This window comes from Sardina pilchardus, chromosome 16, assembly GCF_963854185.1.
Source record: "Sardina pilchardus chromosome 16, fSarPil1.1, whole genome shotgun sequence".
Taxonomy (NCBI): Eukaryota; Metazoa; Chordata; class Actinopteri; order Clupeiformes; family Clupeidae; genus Sardina; species Sardina pilchardus.
Window position 1 is genome coordinate 8,935,987 of NC_085009.1, and position 22,885 is coordinate 8,958,871.

General features: G+C 39.6%; 1 protein-coding gene across 1 annotated transcript; it reads left to right on the plus strand.

Moving 5' to 3' along the window:
• Nucleotides 1–2,695: 2,695 nt before the first annotated feature.
• On the plus strand, nt 2,696–22,563 carry LOC134060517 (tripartite motif-containing protein 5-like). The gene is made up of 3 exons (XM_062517247.1): nt 2,696–2,876; nt 5,789–6,442; nt 22,013–22,563. The coding sequence occupies exons 1-3, from the start codon at nt 2,696–2,698 to the stop codon at nt 22,561–22,563; spliced, it is 1,386 nt and encodes a 461-aa protein (XP_062373231.1).
• Nucleotides 22,564–22,885: the final 322 nt, after the last annotated feature.

The following is a 22,885-nucleotide window of genomic DNA, read 5'->3' on the forward strand; positions in this document are numbered from 1 at the left end:
TCTTCATTGTGTATTCTGGAGTGTCATTGTGCTGCTGTTTCGAAAGTACCATTTCATTTCTGGGCCCAAGCACATGTATTAAAACAAAGGATATTGATCAGTATTCAATTTACATTTTATTTGTACTGACTATCATATATTCTAAACTAGTAAGTGGTTTTCAAGTATACTGTTGGCCTATGTAATCTAACAATACTGTAAGTAATTTGTAAAGCTGACTTTTGGATAGCCTACCCATTTTGTATTGTATAGTGTGTGTTTGTATATATATATTATAGTATTTTGAGTATACGGTCACTCAGCCTACACACTTGTCCAATACATTCAGTTGCATAGTACAGCATATTAGTACAAATATTATTTTGAAGCAAGCATGCCAAGAAAAGGCCGCCGTTCACAAGCTCAAAAAAGACGATGGCAAAAGTTGGCCCTCACTGAAGTTGAAACAACCGGTCAGTCTTCATTTACACAACATGAGTTGGAGATCAGAGAAGAGGTCAGTGTTGCCCAAAGGGAGATGGAACAGAATGGCATTTTCTGTGTAATGGCATCACATAGCCAAGCTCATAACAGGTATGGTGTTAATGCCAACAAGCAGTGCACATGCAACTCCTTGACATTTCTTGCAGTTCTTCATCACAGATCTGTGCTGAATCGTGATGATCTTGACTACGCTTTGCAGAGAGGTAACTCAATGTATAGTGATGTACATATAACGTTAAGCAGAGGTGGCAATATGGCACCAGCTCATTTAGCTATGGATGAGCTACCTGACAGTGTTGAAATCTACGGAGAGGTCTATCATGTTCACAAGAACCTATCGCGGTATGGTTATCTTAGACAAGAGAGACCTGATCTTGCAGACTTCTTAAAGCTCGCTGACAGACTGCATTGTTTATCAAATGATGTCAACTATGCATTACTAACTGTAGGAAGTCTTACGATTGCGTTGTTTAAAGATAACTGTGAGAGATATGGGTGGTTTGATCCTCACAGTAGGACAGCTCATGGACTCCAAGTTGAGAATGGTACTGCAGCAATGTTGACCTTTAGTAATTTTACAGATATGGTAGACCGGCTGCTTTTGTTCTGGGCCCTGGTTGATTCAAGTGATGAATGGATTTATGAGTTGATGCCAGTATCGTTCACATCTGATAGGACTATCCACAATGAACAGCCTACTGTATCGCCAACTATCGACAATGAACAGACGAACACCAGTAACAACAATGTGCTGCCTACTGTATCGTCAACTATCCACAATGAACAGACAGACACCATTAATAACAATGTGCAGCCTACTGTTTCGTCAACTAAATGTAAACGTAACAAAGATAGTAGAGAGGAAAGTTCAAGTAAAGCTTTGAAATGTCAAAGAAAAATGTCATGCAAAGAGAAGAATAGGGCAAAACATCAAAAGTATTATGAAAAGAACCGGGCAAAAAAGCTGGAGTATGCAAGAAACAGATATGCAAACAACATTGAATACAATCAGCGTAAGAAAAGTCACCACAGACGCCAATACATGCATGACCCTACCTATAAATTGCAAAAGAAAGCATACATCACTAGTCGTTACGCTCAGGATCTCATTTTCAGATCAAAGCAACAAGCTTATATAAAGCGCCGTTACAACCATGATGAAAATTACCGTCTGAAGCAACAAGCTTACATGAAGCACCATTACAACTGTGATGAAAATTACCGTTTGAAGCAACAAGCTTACATTAAGCAGCGTTATTCACAAAGTGATTTCCGCTCAAGGCAGAAATTGGCCATGAGAAGCCATTATGCACACGTCCTTAATTACAGACAAAAAAAGAGAGAAACATTTACTGAAAGATACAGAAATGATCCCCATTTCAGATATTATCGTTATCTACAGAGAAATAAATCTGTCAATGACCAGAGAATTCTTCATAAAATGCGTTGTGCTTTACATATACAGCGCAAGTACCATCAGATCAGATCACATCGTTCTGAGCAAGACACTAGGCCTACTCAGTCAACACCGACAGAAAGCCCCCTTTTGCATTCAAGTATTGCATCTTTCAGAATGGCTGTACAGAACGGCCCTACTCATGTGTGCACAGTATGTCACAGAGCTTTGTTTTATAATCAGGTGAGAAAGTGCAATCATGAATCTTATCAAAGGAACCCAGACATGGTGAAGAGATGCTTGACAGGGAAATATGTACACACGTGTAGCGATCAGTGCAGTTCCCTTGAATCTTGTTGTTCACCCGAAAAAAAGATAGAGTGGATTTGTTATAGCTGCCATGAGAACTTGAAAATAGGAAAAATGCCACCGATTGCTGTCATCAATATGTTAGAACTCTCACCAATTCCCCCAGAACTAAGCAATATGAATATACTTGAGAGGCACCTAATAGCAAAGTACATACCATTTGCGAAAATAATCAGTCTCCCCAAAGGCCAACAGAAATTAATACATGGTGGAGTTGTATGTGTTCCCTCAGAGGTACAATCAACGGTCAATGCTTTGCCGAGGCCCAGTAGCCAGTCGCAGCTTTTGAAAGTGAAGTTGAAAAGAAGAATGACCTACACAGGGCATTACCAGTTCCAGACTGTTGACATGACCAAAGTATTACACGCCTTATCAAAACTGAAAGAGATTCATTCTGAATACAGGGATATAAGTATAAATGATGATACACTGGTCTTTGAGGACAGAATGAGTGGCATGACAGATGAGAATGACATCAATGATGAGCTCAGTGTGATGGAAACAGATGCATTGGACGACTGTGACATGACTGAAATGGGACCTTTGGAGAGAAATATTGAAGACAATCAGCACAATATTGAAAACCAGGAGTTAAACGATGACCAAGATTCACCCAACAGTGAGCAGGGTACAAGTCAGCAGAATGGTAGTTGCTCAATAGATTCATGCTTACAGCCAGCTGATATTGCACAGGAAATTATGACATTTGGAGAGGGCATATTCACTGTGGCACCAGCTGAAGGAAACAGGCCAGTGAGTTTTTTCAGAGTTCCTAAACTAGAGGCAATGGCTTTCCCTGTGCAGTTCCCCACCGGAACAAACACTTTAGATGAAACACATAGACTCAGCAAATTATCGCCAAGCAGATACTTCAATGCACGTCTTTTTTCTGTTGACAATCGATTCGCTCTCGACTCCAATTACATTTTCTTTGCACAGTTTGTCACAGAAATGCATTTGGCCAAGTCTTCTATGTCGATTCAACTCCGTAAAGGAAAACCCATGACCAGAGATGGACGCAAAATAACAGCAAGAATGTTACAAGACAAACGGGAGGTTGAGAAATTGGTGCAAAGCAGACATGCAACACGGTTCATGCAGCCTTTGAGGGGGACACCTGCATACTGGGAAAAGACTCTCAGAGACCTCTTTGCAATGCTTCGACAGCTGGGTACCCCAACATTCTTCTGTACATTTAGTGCTGCCGAAATGAGATGGCCAGAGGTCATACAAACAATAAAGGCACAGCAAGGAGAGCATGTTGACTTTTCTGAGCTTGACTGGGCCTCAAAATGTGAGATATTGCGTAGCAACCCTGTCACCACCATGCGCATGTTTGACAAACGTGTTGATGCACTACTCAGACACCTGATCCTGTCACCAGCACAGGCCATTGGCGAGGTTGTTGACTACTTTTTCCGGGTGGAGTATCAAGCTAGAGGCTCACCACATATACATATGTTGGTTTGGTGTAAGAATGCACCTGTATTTGAGGAGGACCCAGATGAGAGAGTGTGTGAATTTGTTGACAAGTACATAACATGCCAGCTGCCTGATCCAAACACAGACCCTGAGCTTTTTAAAATAGTTACAGAAGTGCAGACCCACAGCAAACGGCACTCCAAGTCATGTAAGAAGGGAAATAAGCACTGTCGTTTTGGATTTCCTAAACAGCCGGTAGAGAAGACATTCATAACACGACCAATGCCAGCTGAGCATGTGAATGAATCTGAAGATGAGGCAGATTGTGACCATGCCTTCATGTCACCTGAAGATGAGACAGATTGTGACCGTCCCTACATGTCTCCTGAAGATGCCAAAAGAAAACTGAAGCCTGTGTGGGAATTACTGAATGATCCAACAACATCATGTGAAAGCATTCCACAGCTACTTGCACAATGCAACTTAAACTATGAAGAATACTTAAACTGTGTCAGTTCATTAACAACGTCTAGTACACTGGTGATGAAGCGTAAACCAAAAGACTGCTGGATAAATGGCTACAACCCACATTTGCTGAGGGCATGGAATGCAAACATGGATATTCAGTTCATCCTAAACCCTTACTCCTGTCTGTTGTACATCTTGTCGTATATCTCCAAAGCTGAACATGAGATGAGTGAGTATCTGAAACGAGTTGTCTCGGACACCTCTCAATCCACTACATCTGATTGTGACGAAATGAAACAGATCATGCAAGCATACTCCAAAAACAGAGAAGTCAGTGTTCAAGAGGCTGTTGCTTGAAACTGAAATCTTGCACACGAAATGTGATATTTATACCCACGGATGACAATGCTTTGAAAATGAGCGTCCCTTTAAGGTTTTTGAATGACAGAATTCCAGAGTCAGAGAATGTTTGGATGTCTGGATTGGCAGACAAATACAAAAACAGGCCCGATACTGAAGAGTTTACAACAATGTGTTTGGCTGAGTTTGCTTCCACATACAGAGTGGCGTACGGAAGGCAAAAACAAGGAAAGAAAGTTTTACCTCTCCAGAATGAGATGGGATTTATCCAGAAGCGAACTGGTAGAACTGCCATCATCAGATACGCCCGATTTTCGGAGACAAAAACTCCAGAGAAATTCTATGGCACGTTGCTCAAACTGTACCTCCCTTACCGATCAGATTCACAGTTGAAACCTAGAGGTTTTCCAACGTACGAGTCATTTTACAAAACAGGTTCTGTAAGGCTTCCTGGAAAAGACGATCCAGAGAATGTATTTTCTATTGTGAAAGAGAGAAGATCACAGTTTGAAAAAAATAGTGAGGCCATCGAGAAAGCCATGGAGAGTTTGGAAGAAAATGGGCCTGTAGAGGATGCATGGACAACCCTCGCTCCTGAGACAGAGCTTCTTCGCCTTGAGTGCATTTCAGAGCGCGAGGAAATAACCTCAGACAATATCAATGAACAAGATGATATTCCGGAATACAGCACAAGTACCACAAGCAGAGGAAGTGAGGTACCAATGTTTGAGGCTCCTCAAATAGACCCCACTGTTGTCCGAAACATGTACCAAAATCTAAATCAAATGCAAGCATCCATATTCTATACAGTGCGTAAGTGGTGCATGAGACGTGTGTGTGGACAGAGTGCTGAACAATTTTTGTACTTTGTAACTGGTGGAGCAGGAACTGGTAAATCTCACCTCATCAAATGCATCTACACAGAGGCATCAAAGATACTCCGCAAGTTACCCCGCATCACAGAGGAAAGAGACATGTCCATGCCCACTGTCCTTCTCACAGCATTTACTGGCACAGCAGCTTTTAACATATCAGGCAAGACACTGCATTCTGTACTGAAACTGCCAAGAAGCCTTAAGCCACCTTACCAGTGCCTTGGAAACTGTCTGGATGAATTGAGAGCAACCTTATCCAGCATTGAGATTATTATCATTGATGAAGTGTCCATGGTATCAAAACCACTCTTTGCATATGTCAATTGGAGGTTACAAGAAATAAAAGGGAGTAGAAAGGCATTTGGTGGTGTGAATGTGCTAGTCGTTGGCGATTTTTACCAACTCCCTGCGCCAGGTAAAGCTAAACCACTCTGCGTATACGAGGATCATGTTATTGATTTCTGGAAGGATCACTTCCAAATGGTCACTCTCACAGAAATAATGCGCCAAAAAGATGATGTGCCATTTGCTGAGCTGCTGAACAGAATCAGAGTGAAACGCAAGGATGAGCCATTGACTGAAGCAGACAGATCTCTACTTTCCCAGGCCATATGTCAAGCTGAGAATTGTCCCAAAGACGTCCTACATGTTTTTGCTACAAACAAAGAAGTGAATAAACACAATGCAGACACCATCTCTGGTCTATTCTCAGAATTGGTCAATGTTGAAGCCCATGACTACAGAAAAGATCCTCAAACTGGCCGTATGGAGAGGCAGAAAGCACCCTTTGAAGGACGTAAAGGAGATCTACCTGATAGACTGCAAATTACTGAGGGTGCCCGAGTGATGCTCATCAGAAACATAGATGTAGAAGATGGACTCGTGAATGGCTCATTTGGAAAGATTGGCAAAATCGTTTACCAGGTCCAAAATGGCAAAACAGATGTGAAGATGATAGGCATTGAACTAGATGATCCAAACGCAGGCCAGAGACATCGCAACAAAGTCCCGGGCAGATCAGACAACCTGGTGTATATTGAAAGAATGGAGGAACGTCTGAGCAAAAAAGGTGTCATTAGATTTATGTTTGGGATTTCTTTATGCTATAGTGTGACCATTCACAAATGCCAGGGAATGTCTCGTGCCTCAGCCGTTGTGTCATTGCACCGAATCTTTGAACCAGGTATGGCATATGTGGGTCTAAGCAGAACTACCTCATTGCATGGACTGCGCATAATTGATTTTGACGAAAAAAAGATTTACTCAGATCCAGAAATATCAATCTCTGTGGAAAGTATGCCGAGAGCAGATTTTGGAAATGCTATGCCCCTTCTCCACCATGTTCAATCAAACAGTTCATCATCAGGTCTGACACTTATTCACCATAACACAGAGGGACTGTCAGCTCATATTGAGGATGTCAAGAAACACCATGAAATGTGCCTTGCAGATATACTGTGTTTTACTGAGACACACCTTTTTGGCACATTTGTCCCAGAAAACATCCAGTTGGAGAACTATCGTATGTATAAGCGCAACAGACACATGTCATACTCTACTCTTTCTCATCTAGCACAGAAGAATGGTGGGGGAGTTGCTGTGTTTGTGAAAAGCCATGTTCAAGCCCATCATGTGCCATACATACAGGGTGTAACTGACCTTGAATTCCTGGTAGTGAAAGTGACGACCCCAGTTCCAGCACTAATTGCAGTGATATATAGACCACCAGATTACAGCACAAACGTATTCATGCGAAATCTCTGTCATCTGTTGGACTCATTACATGTCATAGCTGATGGCCCTGTTATTGTCTGTGGGGATTTCAACGAGGACCTGCTGGCCAATGGAAGGAAACCAATCTTTGAGTTGTTCCAGTCTAGAGGGTTCACAAATCTAATAACCACCGCAACCACTGAGAAAAATACACTGTTGGACAATATCTTCATTTCTGATCCCCAGCATTGTGCCCATTCAGGTGTCCTTCAAACATACTACAGTTACCATGATCCTGTATTTTGTATTTTAACTTGATCATTGAATTCACCACCTGTCTTGCTGTAACCTATTATACTGTATGTTAAGAGTTAACTACAGAATGAAAACAAAATCTGATATAAAATAAACTGAACATTTTGAGTGAGGATATACAATAGTTATATTTATGGTCAAAAGAAAAAATAAGTTTTTAGTTAAGATATACTTATAAATATATACAGTATATAGCCTAAATAAAAGCATAAGCATAAAGCATAAAAGCATAAAACGAGCGAAAACGAAAAGCGAAAGCAAAACAGGAGATGAAATCGACAATCCTGCATAGTTTCTCTTTAAGCTAATCCATTACATAACTATTAGTTGATAAATTTGTAACTACACATGCAACATGGTCATTGCCTCGTTTGCAAACAATGTACAGTATATATACATTTTTACATGTATTTATTGACCCCCCCCCCCCACCCACACACACACAAACACACACACACACACTCCCTTATTTTAGATGCCCATTTTATTATGTATTATTTATTTATTGCACATACAGTATTGATTGATTGCACCAGCCACTTTCCACTATTTCAGGAATGCTGTTTCTTTGTGTCAGTTTGTCTGTGGTCTTTGTGTCCTTGTTGTTGATATTGTTGAGCTACACTGAAGATAATTTCATTTCAGATAATAAAGTTTTTCTGATTTCTGATTTCTGATTTTCTGTTTTTATTGACATTTCCAATAAACCATTTTGGATATATGAAAATGTTATTGTGTAAGTCATGACAACAGCTTAAATATATCTAATACCTTACTAAATACTTATAGTAGCATTAATTTCAAAATGGTTTTTAATGTTGTTTTCTAAACATGATAATGACAAACAGTATAAATAAGACATTGATAAACAATTCAAGTTTGTTGATCAAGATAGGGCTAATATGGTATTAATAAAACAGTGATATAACTAAAAGTGGATAATCTCAAGGTAAACTGCGCGTATGGCGGTTTAATGTTTAATTGTCAGACATAAAGGTTAATAAAGAGTTAGCTAAATTCATTAGACTACTACAGTATTTACATACACCCTTCACTTGCATAATGTATAATCAAGGCTATTAATATTAACTGCTATTAACTTTTACATCAGCAAAAAAATGCTTATGAGTTTATCATATTCATGATAGGCACAACTTCGCTATTCGGTCCAATTTTGCTGTCAAAACACTGGGACTGTAATTGGGTTATTGTTATTTATTTAATGTATCATTGTCTTTTTAACTAATCCAATGTTTTACACATCAACCTTTTTGCATTTACATGCAATGGTAATTCCTTCCATGGAATTACATTTTCTAGTTATTATTCTTCTTCTTCTAACGCACTTAATGGAGCTTCAACCGTTTAACGTAGAAACTTCATTCAAACTGCGCTGCGTAGGTCTTACTTAGGCCATCCGGGCTTTGTATTTTTCAACTTTGTAACTTTTATACTTTTTTAACTATTAATAAATTAAAATGACAATTTCCCCATAGACTTAACATTGTGATTATGACATCATAATAGGGCAATTAGAATCTTCTGCCAGGTGGCCAGGCCAGCTGCAGCAGCTCTCTCTCTCTCTCAGGCTTTAAGCATACATTCTCTATGAAGACTACATATACCTGTTAAACTGTTTCCTCTGTCCACAACTGTTTCAAAATAAAAGTCCTCACTGCAATAATACACTATTAAATCATTTAACCATTGAAACTACTAATCTATTTAACTGTTCAACCATTCCCACTGTCAGTTATCATCAGCCATGCCTCCGGTCAACTATATGAAACCTCCATGTACCTAGCAACCAACATAGCAACCATTAAAATTAAGCGTTTATGACCGTTTCCATAGCAACCAACATCATTATACTGCAGTAACTTCTTGTTTCCTGATAGTGGCCACCATGGATACCCTAGCAACAAATGTTTCAAAATAAAAGTCCTCACTAGCAAGTTAGCTAGTTAGCATGGTTAGCATAGTTAGCATTGTTAGCATAGTTAGCATTTTTAACATAACTGCTAAAAATGATTAGCTAAGTTAGCTAATCAACCTGGTTAGCATTTTTAGCATAGTTAGCATTGTTAACATAGTTAGCATTTTTAGCATCACTGCAAAAAATCATCACCTTAGTTAGCTAATCAACCTGGTTAGCATTGTTAGCAAATGTAGCATTGTTAGCATAGTTAGCATTTTAGCATTACTGCTAGAAATCATCGGTTAAGTTAGCTAATCAACCTGGTTAGAATTGTTAGTAAAGTTAGCATTGCTAGCATAATTAGCATTTTTTACGTAACTGCTAGAAATCATTAGCTAAGTTAGCTAATCAACATTTTAACATGAATATAAATCATTAGTTAAGTTAGAACTGGAATGTTTCATCTTTAAACTGTCTACCTTCACACTATCAACACTCTGTAAACTATGCAACCACCATGTTTACCCTAGCTACACCTTAGTAACCATATCTACATTATCTATCTATTTTTGCATTTTCATGCACTGGTAATTCCTTGGAATTGCATTTCTAGTTATAGTAACTACTTTACTAGGATTTTGGGGTGGCACCTGGGGTGGCCAATTGAATCTCAAGGGTGATGCCTGGTTTATGGTATGTTGGTCTCAAGTTGGTACCAACTTAGCTTCTAACCAGTCATTTGTGATTTGCAATAAAAATGCAATATTATATTGTTTAAATCACCCCTATCTTCAGACGAAATGTTATGAATTGCACCAAATTGTATTTGTATGATTAAAGGTCCCATATTATGAAAAAATCACTTTTGTTGGGATTTGATGTGTTATTGTGTGTCTCTGGTGCTTCCACACACATAAAAACTTGGGGAAAAAACGATCCATGCTGTTTTGAGTGAGATAGGTGTTTCTGAATGCATCCTGCCTTCAGCCCTCAAGGTGAGCTGTTCAAAATCGTCAAGGTTTTACACGTCACAAGTATAAACATTTAAATATTCCCACCCACCACGTCCTTTTAGGGAATGATTACGTTTGGATTGCCTAATGAGCCAGACCCACTTCAATAAACTCTGCAAATTGCAATTCCTGCCGCTAGGGTGCGTCTAGATTTCGATAACTTTTGCATACAATGGAATTCAATGGAGGTGCATCGAAGTGAGTGGGGATCTTTGAACATGAATAAAAGGCACAAAATAAGGTTGGTGTAAGAGTTATCTGTGTGTTCTTGGGACTAATTATAATTCCATCACTTGTAATACAAATGTATTACCTACAACTAAGTGAGATAACAGTTACAGTTAGCTAGCAAGCTAATCGTTTTACATTGGAGATTAGCCAGCTAGATGACTAGCTGTCAATAGCCACGTTTACATGGACATTTTTGTTTTGATTGAAATGAATCTGATTGATGATTGAATCCACCTGAATCTGAAGATTGTTTACACCTGTTTACATTATGAACGCTAATGCCATTTAGTCAGTGTAGGCATATTTAGAAGCCCCTAGTCTTATTTTGATATAACTAAGTTCGTTTGAGAAAATGTAGTTCTAAGTATAGTGATGTGTAACATTGTTGTAGCCTAATAAAAGTTATGGAAGATACGGGGATGTGCAATTTGCAGTTATCAGTTAGTTCAGAAGGTGAAGACTTTCAGCATCAATAGCTGTAATCACACATTCGTTTATTTACAGGCTTCAATTACAGTAGGCTAATCTAGATCTTCAAGAGGAGACGTGGAGCTCTTGACATTGCATGCTAGACTTCTTCATGAGGGTGATGAGAGGGTGTGCCAACATAAACAAGCCACTGTACACAAGCTCTTCACATCTTATATTATATAATTTAGATGAACAAATATCTAAATGATCAGTATAACAACAATTTGAATCTTAAAATGTATCTTAACTGGTTCTGTTGGTTGGGTGATGATTGTTTGGTTGGGGCAATGCAAACTGTGAGTGTGGGTGTGGCTATGAGATGGGTCACCATGATGGAGAAGTCTAGCATGTAAAGCTACTCTTGCGACAAAATCAGTTAAGCTATAATTGTGATGATCAGCATCATCACTATGATGTCTTAAGTCTTCAAATAGTTATAGCAGATTCTATAAGACATTTAGAACATTTTTTCTCAAATATCAATTTTATTCCTTAGTTCATGTGTTATTTCAATGCGTTTTGATTTGTAGTGGCTGATATATGGCTGTGAATTTCAATAGGTAATTGATATTTGTAAAATAACTTCAAAGTGACCAGCCTCTCATCATGCGAACAGTAGAAAGTAGTCCAACTTCAAACACACTTGGGTGTTGAAAAGAAAATATTCTACTTGTTGTCTTTACTTTTATTCTCCCCAATGACGATAACGTTGAATTTAATTCATTATAATAAAGAAAATAATATGGATGCAAGGTTAAAACTTTGCACAGTAGGTGCTGGGTAATATTTAGCATTATTGACAAAGTATGAAGCAAATCCAAGATGGCCAGGTGGGAGGCATCTGTTGATTGGGCACATAATGACCAAGTTAACAGTTAATTAGTGGGGCGTGTCTAAATGAGCAGCAGCTCATAAATATGTAATGTGCAGCAGAAACGGCACACTCTGAAAGGGCCTGAATTAGAGGATATTATAAGTGGGTAATAATGTTTTCCTACAAGTTATTTCCAGCAAACAACTTCAGGAACATGTTTTCTGGAACTCATAGACCCATTTTAACTTCTGGAAAAATAGCATAATATGGGACCTTTAACCTGACATCCTCTGGGAGTATGCCAAGTTTTGTGGAATTTCATCTATGGGGGGCTATAAAATATATTCATTTATGTGTACATTTAGTGACTGTACAGTGTACACCCATCGGCCTGCAGATGGTGCAACTAAGCGAAGGGTTGCAGTTAATAATGATACTGTCACACTCACACGTACACACACATGCACAGAAACACACGTGCATCCACACACACACACACACACACACACACACATACACTCTGACAAAGAAATACATAAAACATATTTATCATTATGAACTTCACTTGTGTGCGTCAAAGTTATAATCCACACTTTCATATATGTGTGTTCAAAGTTGTTATACACAGTTTCACATGGGAGCCTCACAGGAACGCTATGCACCTGCAGATAAGAAACTAGGGATGAGCGAGAGGAAGAATTTAGGGAGGTTTCGACCAAGGTCATGCTGACTTGTTTTGCTCTACTCTGTGCTTTTCTTTAATAAAAGAACCTTCTTGTGTCGAAGAGCTCAGAGACTGCTTTGGAGAGGGGAGACTTCTCCTCTCTGGTCACTCTCTCCTCTCGGCCGGGAGTCGTTGCTGAAAACTATACTACTTGTTTGTGGTTCTTGTGTCTTAATATTGGGAAGATTTTTTTGACACACTCTTATACACAAAAGCAAACTCACACATGAACACATATATCTCTTACTCTTACACATGAGCAGCAAGAGTAGGACATAATGTATATGCATATAAACTGCACAATTGACAGTTGACAAGCAACATTTATTTTTGTGGAGAGAACGTGCAGAACTGAGCAGTGGTCATAATGTGTACCACTATGCGGTACATCTTTATACTCCCCATGAGAAAGACTGCACTTTTATTTTTACTTTTCCTTTGCTGTACACCACACTTAAGACTTCCTCTTTAGATATTAGACATGCCCTGCAGCACAGTTAAACTCTCACTCTGTTCACACTCCACATTGACCAGATAACAGAAAGAAACAAACATGTCTGACGACATTTATGAAGATCCAGATTCTTCCAGTATTAATATAAGATCATGCAACAACACAGAAAATATATATATGAATGCAGTTCCAAAAAGGTCTCAGCAAAGACTGAAGCACAGCGAGATCCAGGATCGTTCTGGGGGTCAAAATCATCGTAAGTATACAGTACATTGTTCTGTCAGTCTCTTTATATTCTATTGTTCTACGCAAAATATTCTCATACTATATGTGATGTTCTCCTCAGGTCCCTACAAACTGGCTGTGGTGTTTCTTGGGATGCTGTGTGTTCTCCTTTTGGCTGCCATCATAGGGCTGTGCATTAAGACGCAGGAGACAAGCCATTTACAGTTTAGCTACAACAATCTGACTGAAGAGAAAGGCCAGTTAGAGATTCTAAAAAACAACTTGATTAGAGAGGATAAACAGTTACAGTTTAGGTACAACAAACTGACTGAAGAGAAAGGCCAGTTAGTGATCCGTAATGGAAACTTGATTGGAGAGAAGGAACAGCTACAGTTTAGGTTCAACAGCCTGACTGAAGAGAAAGGCCAGTTAGAGAGCCGTAATAACAACTTGATTAGAGAGAATGGACATACAGGCAAGAGAAAGAACTTTGAGTGCTGAGAAATCTCTGCTGGAAACCAACATCAGTGCCCTGGCTGGTGAGCGAGATGAACTACAGTCACGTCTTCGCAAACTTGGTGAGTGCCATTTTCATGCAATTTTGGACAGAAACTATAAACTTCAATCCAGGCAAGCCGACCGACATCTGACTCCAAGCCACACACTGCATGCATGAAAAAATAATCACTGACATGGGACTTGAACATCACAATAAGTGAAGACATCCAAAGAAATATCTGCCTTGATCTCAGAGAGAATATCTGCAAGGTTTTTGATAGAAATTATTTTTTGCAGATTAACCAGAAACTACAGCCTTTTGTAAATAGAGCGTCAACTTTCTCAGCTCATTGTATTTCACATCTGTTCAGGGTAGAGACTAGCCAGCCAGAGTTTCTCAAAGCAAATGTGCTGGTTCTGCTTAGTGGAAGGGTGGTGGCACTCACGTCCTGTCTCATCTGCTGACACATAGGGAGGGAAAGTAATCTCATCGTCATCTGGTGGTTGCGTTCCTAGAGGCTAGCGGGAGTGGATGGGATTTTCTTTTAGAAAAAATGTATCTCGGCCCACGATGGGAAGTTAGTTAAATGCCTTCAATATGCCATGCATGTAGGTCAGCTCTATTGCTTCTAGTGGTCATACTTTATTTTTTAGGATCAGTTTAATTGTTTTGAGTTTGTTTGTAACATGGTGATAACGAACTACAGTAGCTAGCTACAGTAGCATTTGACATCACCAGTTTGGGCGCTTCATCTCCAACTGATCAAAACGGCAATTTGCTTAACTGGCTTATCATATTTTTGTAATAACAGAGAGCGATGTAAACCGCGTGGTAATTACCTTTATGTTGGGATAACTTGTGTTGTGCTCCTACTCACACAAGAGCTGGCAGTAAGTGTGATTGTCTACTAACTAACCAACTAGCTAACAGGCTAATAAACAAACCATGCTAGGTGAGTAACGTCGTCGAAGGGTGTCACGTCACTTGAAGTTGTAGTCCATTTATGAAATGAAACGAGCAATTACGGTTTTTTAAAATAAGGCGAAATAGGGTCTGATATTTTCACAGTTAGTAGATTACTACAGTATGCAGACTGAAAAATATTTTTGGTGGATAAGATCGCTGGTATAGCTGCGTAGTATTTTTTTGAAAAGTCGGTCTATGGGACTTAAAGGGATATTCCGCCATTTTTGGAAATACGCTAATTTTCCACCTCCCCTCGAGCAAAACAATCGATATTTACCTTGTTCCCGTTCATCCAGCCATTCTGTGAGTCTGGCGATACAACTTTTAGCTTCAGCCTAGCATAGATCATTGAATTGGATTAGACCATTAGCTTCTCGCCTGCTAGCTTCATGTTTAAAAGTGACTAAGATTTCTGGTAATTTTCCCATTTAAAACGTGTCTCCTCTCAAGTTAGAAAGTGCAATAAGACCAACTGAAAATGAAACCTGCCGTTTTTCTAGGCTGATTTGACATGGAACTACACTCTCATCTGGCGTAATAATCGAGGCAACTTCCAAACGTACCATAGGCGCAGTGATATCGTACGCAGCATCTGAAAATAGTCCCCATAGACAACAAGCAGTAGTAGTGCCAGTAGTGTGCAAGTTGCCTTGATTATTACGCCAGATGAGAGTGTAGTTCCATGTCAAATCAGCCTAGAAAAACGCCAGGTTTCATTTTCAGTTGGTCTTATTGCACTTTCTAGCTTGAGAGGAGACACGTTTTAAATGAGAAAATTACCAGAAATCTTAGTCACTTTTAAACATGAAGCTAGCAGGCGAGAAGCTAATGGTCTAAACCAATTCAATGATCTATGCTAGGCTGAAGCTAAAAGTTGTATCGCCAGACTCACAGAATGGCTGGATGAACGGGAACAAGGTAAATATCGATTATTTTGCTCGAGGGGAGGTGGAAAATGAGCGTATTTCCAAAAATGGCGGAATATCCCTTTAACATTGGAGCTGCTCTTCGATTGGAACGCAACCACTTGGGGCGCTGGTTTTCACTTTCCCTCCCTATTAACAGAAGATAGTTTCCTTCAAATTTAGCTTTGCCATTGGTCGCAACATAGTAGGCTATTCAAGCCCTGCCTGTAAAAGTTAGCAAGATATAGGCACTGTCAAACATTAATGATATATTGCTTGCTCTATACTTCTGTAACCACTTTAAATGATGCACACATAGGCTACTGTATGCTTATGTGCTACACTCTAAACTTAAAGGGATAATCCGGAGTGAAATGCACTTTAAATTAAATTTTCGGACTATTGGGAGTACATACGTTGAGTTGACACCAAAATCACGTCATTCAGATGTATTTTGAGAAAGTTCGAGGTCACCGTTTTTAGCCAAACCGAAGTATCCCCACGTCTTTATGTGGTCGGATAGAGAGTCGAGAATGAATTTAATCGAGTCCGTACATTTCCAGAAATGTTATTATAATGTTGTTGAAGCGTTGCCAGCTGCAACAGCGACATTTCAGGAAAGGTACTGACTCGATTAAATTCATTCTGGACTCTCTGTTCGACCACGATCGTTGAAGACCAGTAACCACTCTGTGAGCTGCACACTTTAAAAAACTAACCTTTAGGGGTGTTTTAAGGACAGAATAGAGCATGCACAAAGCGAGCAATGTTAAAGCCATAGGGCCTACAGAGCTCCACAATTATCCACAAAGCCTACAATTATACGCCACTAGCTGGGGCTGGAGTGACAGCGGGGCCATACTAGCCCTAGTTGTTAGCTGATATTAGGCACAATAGTCAAGACAAGAGATTACAAGTGCATATACAAAGAGTTGAGTGGCACCCCAGATTGCAATTACTTTGGTCAATCAGTAAGGATCCCAAGTTGAGAACAACTGTTATGAAGGCCTGGCAAAGAAGACCAGTTCTTCAGTCTTGTGATGGAGATTACTTTTTTTACTTTTACTTTTTTATTTAGCGCTTAGTCAGAGAGTACAAAGAAGAAAACAAATACCAATTCAGTGCAGGAAGAGGCAGTAAGCCCAGGCTGGCTTATATGAAGCCTCCACCAGAAACTTGAATGCATGAGTTATAGAAGAAAACCAACCCTGGAATGAACGAGTGAGAGAAATGGGAAGGAAAGAGCCAGAGAGAGTGATAGAATAGATGAGCAGGAGACCCAAGGATGTTCATGCTCAGAAGAGCACTAGCAGGAGAAGTAGAGACCAAACAGGTTTTTTGAGGCCCTAAAATAACACTCTCGCTGTCAGGCCCCAGGGAGTTTTCAGTTGCAGTTACTGCCTTTTGCCACTAGATATCCTCATTTGTACAATTTTTGTCTGTTTCTCATTTTTGGACAGTTCCTCTGCTCGTGTGTTTGAGTGATACTCTGTGATTGTTAATGAGTCAGGGTATTTTTTTTTTTAAGGTTATTTTTTGGGCTTTTTATGCCTTTAATTGGACAGGACAGTAGAGAGAATGACAGGAAGCGAGTGGGAGAGAGAGGAGGGGTGGGATCCGGAAAGGACCACGGGGCGGGAATCCAACCCGGGTCGCCGGCGTGCGGTGCAGGTGCCCCAGCCAGTTGCGCCACGGCTGGGGCCAATGAGTCAGGGTATTTAAAGAGCATGTGTATGTTAGTGCCTTTGTTGAGTTATTTTGTGTGCCACCCGTGCGGTAAGTGTACGCTTAAAGGGATTTTCCAGAGTAAAATGCACTTTAGATGAATTTACGGATGATTGGGAGTACATACGTTGAGTTGACATCAAATCATGTAGTACCTTTCCGGAAATGTCGCTGCTGCAGCTGAGAAACACTTCAGCAACATTTCCGGAAAGGTACTGACTCGATTAAATTCATTCTGGATTCTCTATCCGACCACATAAAGACCTGGGGATACTTCGATTTTGGCTTTAGGGACCCTCTACTCACTACCACGTAAGTGTAATGTTGTTTGGAACAGTAGAAGAGGTATAAAAATAGCGTTTTGTAGCAGCGAAAGGACCTGCCCCGTTCACTTCCAGGCTAACAAGTTTTGGCTAAAAACGGTAAAATCGAACTTTGTCAAAACACATCAGAATGACATGATTTGATGTCAACTCAACATATCTACTCCAAATCATCCGTAAATTGATCTAAAGTACATTTTACTCCGGATAATCCCTTTAACTTGAGCCACTTCTTGGAAAAACTTTTTTTTTTTTAATCTTTCTCTTTCTGAGGTTTTTTTACTTTGAATTTTTGGCTGACCTGTTCAAATGGACTTTGACCTGACTGCCCTCTGTTTTTGGTAGTGATGGGTGAAAAAAAGCCTTCCCCAAAACTGCCATAACTTACTCATAACAAAGAGGCATTTCCGTCTCTAGAACAGGCTGTTGTTAGAAAAAAAAAAATAGATAGTTCATGAACACCCCATCTTAGGCCTACAGTAGACCAGATGCAATGGTGAGGAGTACACATCCGGCCATAAAAGCTATTGCAGATCCCTCTCATGTCTGAAACCCAGAATATGAACTGCTATCTTCTGGCAGACGTTACAACAATCCAGTTAAAAATAAGAAAAGGTATTTGAACCGGTACAAATTCTCATTTATTCCACTCTCTGTTAACCTGTTGACTTCAGGCCGTCAGCAGAGGTTTCCTGTAGGCTACTGTAATGCAATGTATGCATGTATGTAGGCACTTTGCACTGTCAGCACTTTCTGGTGTTATGTGATGTAGCAGCCTGTTTGTCCACAACAAACTTGGGATATAATAAAGTAATCTTAATGTTGATATGGCTTTAAAAATGGCAAGTCACATAACAAAGGGTTTTACATTATTATGTGACTTGCATTGAGCTCAATGAGCATCAAACAGGCTAATAGGCTAACTGAACAAAACTGAACAAAACACCATGCCAATCTCTAGGTATGGTGAAGGGTGTGTGATGATGTGGGCCAATTTTAGTTCTAAAGACCAAGGGAGCTTTATCAGGATGCATAGTATCCTAGATCCATGAAATAAGTGGCCTTTAAAAATAAAAAGCTGCATGCCTCTATGGGAATTGAGCACATAGGGTTAACATAGGGGTGCCAATGCTTATGACCCTAGTATTTTAAGGAAAAACATTTTCAGCGCCCTCCACAATTATTGGCACCCCTGGTTAAGATGTGTTCTTTAGCTTCTAATAAATTATTTTTTTTTTTCAAATAATATAGGACCACAATGAAAAAAAGTGTAAAATCCAACCTTTAATACAAGTGCATTTATTTAGAAGGAAAAAAAAATCCCACATTAAGAAATAACTATTCTTCATAAAATCACCTGTTCCACAATTATTGGCACCCCTAACAATTTCTAAGAAATAAATGTAATTAAAGTATTTCTGTCATTTCTGTCATTTCTACAGTAGTTTACAAAGTCAATCAGAGTATGTAGGAACATTTAATTAGTAATTCTCACTCAAAATCATAAGCACAAACGTCTGGAGCGGTACTGGGCCTTCAACTGGGACCGTGTGCTTTGGTCAGATGAGACAAAGTCAGAGCTTTTTGGCAACAAACACTCTTAGTGGGTCTGGCGTAACAAAAAGATGAGTATGCAGAACAGCACCTCATGCCCACTGTGAAGTATGGGGGAGGATCGGTGATGCTGTGGGCCTGTTTCTCTTCCAAAGGGCCTGGGAACCTTGTTAGGGTGCATGGCATCATGAATGCTTTGAAATACCAGGACATTTTAAATCAAAATCTGGTGGCCTCTGCCCGAAAGCTGAAGATGGATCGTCACTGGGTCTTTCAGCAAGATAATGACCCTAAAAATATGGCCAAGTCTACACAGAAATGGTTCACCAGACACCGTATCAAGCTCCTACCATGGCCATCTCAGTTCCCAGACCTCAACCCCATTGAAAACCTGTGGGTTGAGTTGAAGAGGAGAGTGCAGAGGAGAGAACCCAGGTCGTTGGATGATTTGGAGATTTTGTGCAAAGAGGAATGGTCGAAGATCCCTCTTTCTGTTTTCTCTAATCTTGTGAAACATTATAAGACAAGATTAGGTGCTGTTTTATTAGCAAAAGGGGGTTGTACAAAGCATTTACATCAGGGGTGCCAATAATTGTGGCACACATCATGATTTGATGTAAAATAATTATTTCTTAATGTGGGATTTTTTTCCTTCTAAATAAATGCACTTGTATTAAAGGTTGGATTTTACACTTCTTTTCATTGTGGTCCTATATTATTTGGAAAAAAAAAATGAATTTATCAGAAGCTAAAGAACACATCTTAACCAGGGGTGCCAATAATTGTGGAGGGCGCTGTATGTATTTATATATTCATTCACAAAGATTGGTGTCCTTAAAGGTTGGATTTATCCTCATTTTTTTACTTAAGGCATTAAGATCAATGTCCAAAAGATGATTTTATATTCCTCTTTTTAGTCAACTTTAGCTTGGGGTGCCAACACTTTCAGCCATGTATGTCTCTATTTTGAGAGGTTGCTAGTTTGTGCTCTAGTGGGGGTCTGTGGGGTTGAGAGGCTCTGACAAAAGAATATGACAGCACGGGTCTGCTTTAACAGAGTTGTACAACATGCATTAACCAGGCAACAACTGAGAATAGCGACGCATAGAAAAACAATATGCAGACTCTCTGTATGTCTTACCATTTCATAAGTTCTAAGTGATGGTTCCAGGTACAAAGGTTATTTGCTCTGCACTTTGTCTTCTCTCTAATCCAACTATCTCAATCATACAGAAGATTTGTCTTTGACTATATTATTCTTATTCATTCACAGAATCACAAGACATGAAGAGAATTAAAAGTCATGCAGGTACCTTTTAAACTATGACAATCATCACATTTTGTGTTGTTGACTCATCAAACATACTTTGTTCTTTTCTGTTAAAAAACATAATGTATTGTATTAGATTCTTAAAGGTGACATAGAACGGAAACCATGTTTGTCTTTGTTTTGATGAATTAGGGGAGGTTGCGCATAGTCAAAAAGCTACATGAGGCATGGTTGTGCCCTCCTTCATATGACCATTTTAATACCCAGCCTAAATATAAGGTTTTAATTGGGTTTGTAAAAATGCAATTGAGTTGAAATCAAAGTTGAATACTATTTTAACATCAAAGAACACAGTACAATACTTGTAGCCTGGCAAGCCAAACTATAAAGAAATGTATAGTCTGGGGTCGGACCATTCACAGAGCTGAAGCCTGTGGGTGGAATGAACAGTTGTCTTTCAAACTGCCTCTGCACGTAATAGGCCGACTGGCCTGGAGTCGAACGCAGGCTTGGCCTCAACGGTGCGACCCTAGACCATCCCGCTAGGCAAAAATACTTTTGGCCGCTAGGGTGAGTCTATTTTTAGTCTATACTTGATTAATGCATTATATGTCCTCTTTCAATATATCGATTAACATGAGTGAATGAAAAGCAGTCAACAAGTACTCAACATGTATGAGAACTCCTTCAGGACTGATGGGAAACCAATCCCAGTGTCTAACTGAGGTGGTTGAGAGAATGGCAGAAGTATACAATGCTGTCCTCACAGCAAAGGTTGGCTGTTTTGAAGAGTTTAAAATATAAAACATGTTACTCTGTTAAGGCCTACTCTGTTGTTCTTTACGGTAATACAGTAGATAACCTCACATGACATTACTGTAGGCGTGTTCAGTTTTGTTCCACAACATCAGATAATCAGAAAAAGAAAGACCCATAAAAGAGTAGATATTTACAAACCTTTGACTGAGGATGTCGTGTGGGATTTTTATTGTGCTTGGGCTATTTTCAATGAGTAGTGTCCACCTGTGTTATCACTGTTCTAAACAGAAGACAGGTACAGTACGTCTGTCTTTGTGAATCAGAGATAACTTTGCCACGCCACTAGAAATCACTGAAGGTATTAGGCAACCCGGACCAAACTAAATGTGCTTATCAAGAAGCTCACAGCAAGATAATGGGGTTTTAATAGCACACATTAGGACTAACAGGAAGGCTACACTGGGCACGTGAAGCGTTACTGAAGTGTTTTGTTCACGTTGCGTCTGCTGCAACGATAAGTTTTCACTATGATCAATGGAACTGGCTACACCAGACGAGAGCAGTGCATATGCTTTTTTTTTTTTTTTACAACGTTGTAAACGGAACGCTTCAGTTATGTGCCCAGTGTCGTCTCCCTGTAATAATTGCCATTTGGAACATGCAGGTAACATGGGTTATAGTCTCCAAATTACACTTGCATGTATCATTCTGTTTCAGATTAAATACATTTTCAGCTGCCATGTCTTATTTTCTGTCTTAGTGGATGTGACTCTGGATCCTGATACAGCACAGGCCTATCTCATCCTGTCTGCTGCTGGGAAACAAGTGAGACATGGCAACACAAAACATAATGTCTCTGACAACCCCAAAAGGTTCAGTCCTATTGTATGTGTCTTGGGAAAACAGGGGTTTTCTGCTGGCAAATTCTACTATGAGGTTCAGGTCAAGGGGAAGACTGGGTGGAGCTTAGGGGTGGCCAGAGAGTCCATTACCAGGAGGGGGAAAATAACTCTGTACCCTGAGAATGGATACTGGACGATATGGCTGCGTAATGGGACTTATGCAGCACTAGTTGGTACCCCAGTTCCCCTCTCCCTGAAAGAGAAGCCCCAGAGGGTGGGGGTGTTTGTGGATTATGAGGCAGGTCTGGTCTCCTTTTATGATGCAGACTGTTGGTATCATCTCTACTCTTATGCTAATGTTAAGTTCACTGAGAAACTTTACCCATTCTTCTCTCCTGGTCTTAATGATGGAGGTAATAACTCCTCTCCTCTTATCATCTCCTCAGTTCATATCTGCCCTATCAAGTAATGTATAATGATGGTGAATGTTTCATTAAAGTCAGCAGCAGTTTATTACACCCCTTACAATTATATTCACAGCTCCTCTTAGTATATCTCAGAAGGTTTTTTTTTTTTCTAATGGAAAATCCCCTCATAGCATAGAATAATTTATATGTATATTTGTTGCATACTGATACTGTAATTGATTGGCCATTAATCCAAAGTAGAAATTCTTGGTCATGGCTGCTTATTTTGCTTTGCTTATTTGTGTTGTAAAATGTAGCAGATATAATACAGAAGATTACAAACTTGGCTTTCAACGGAAGGGGTCTTTAAGAATAAACAAGTTA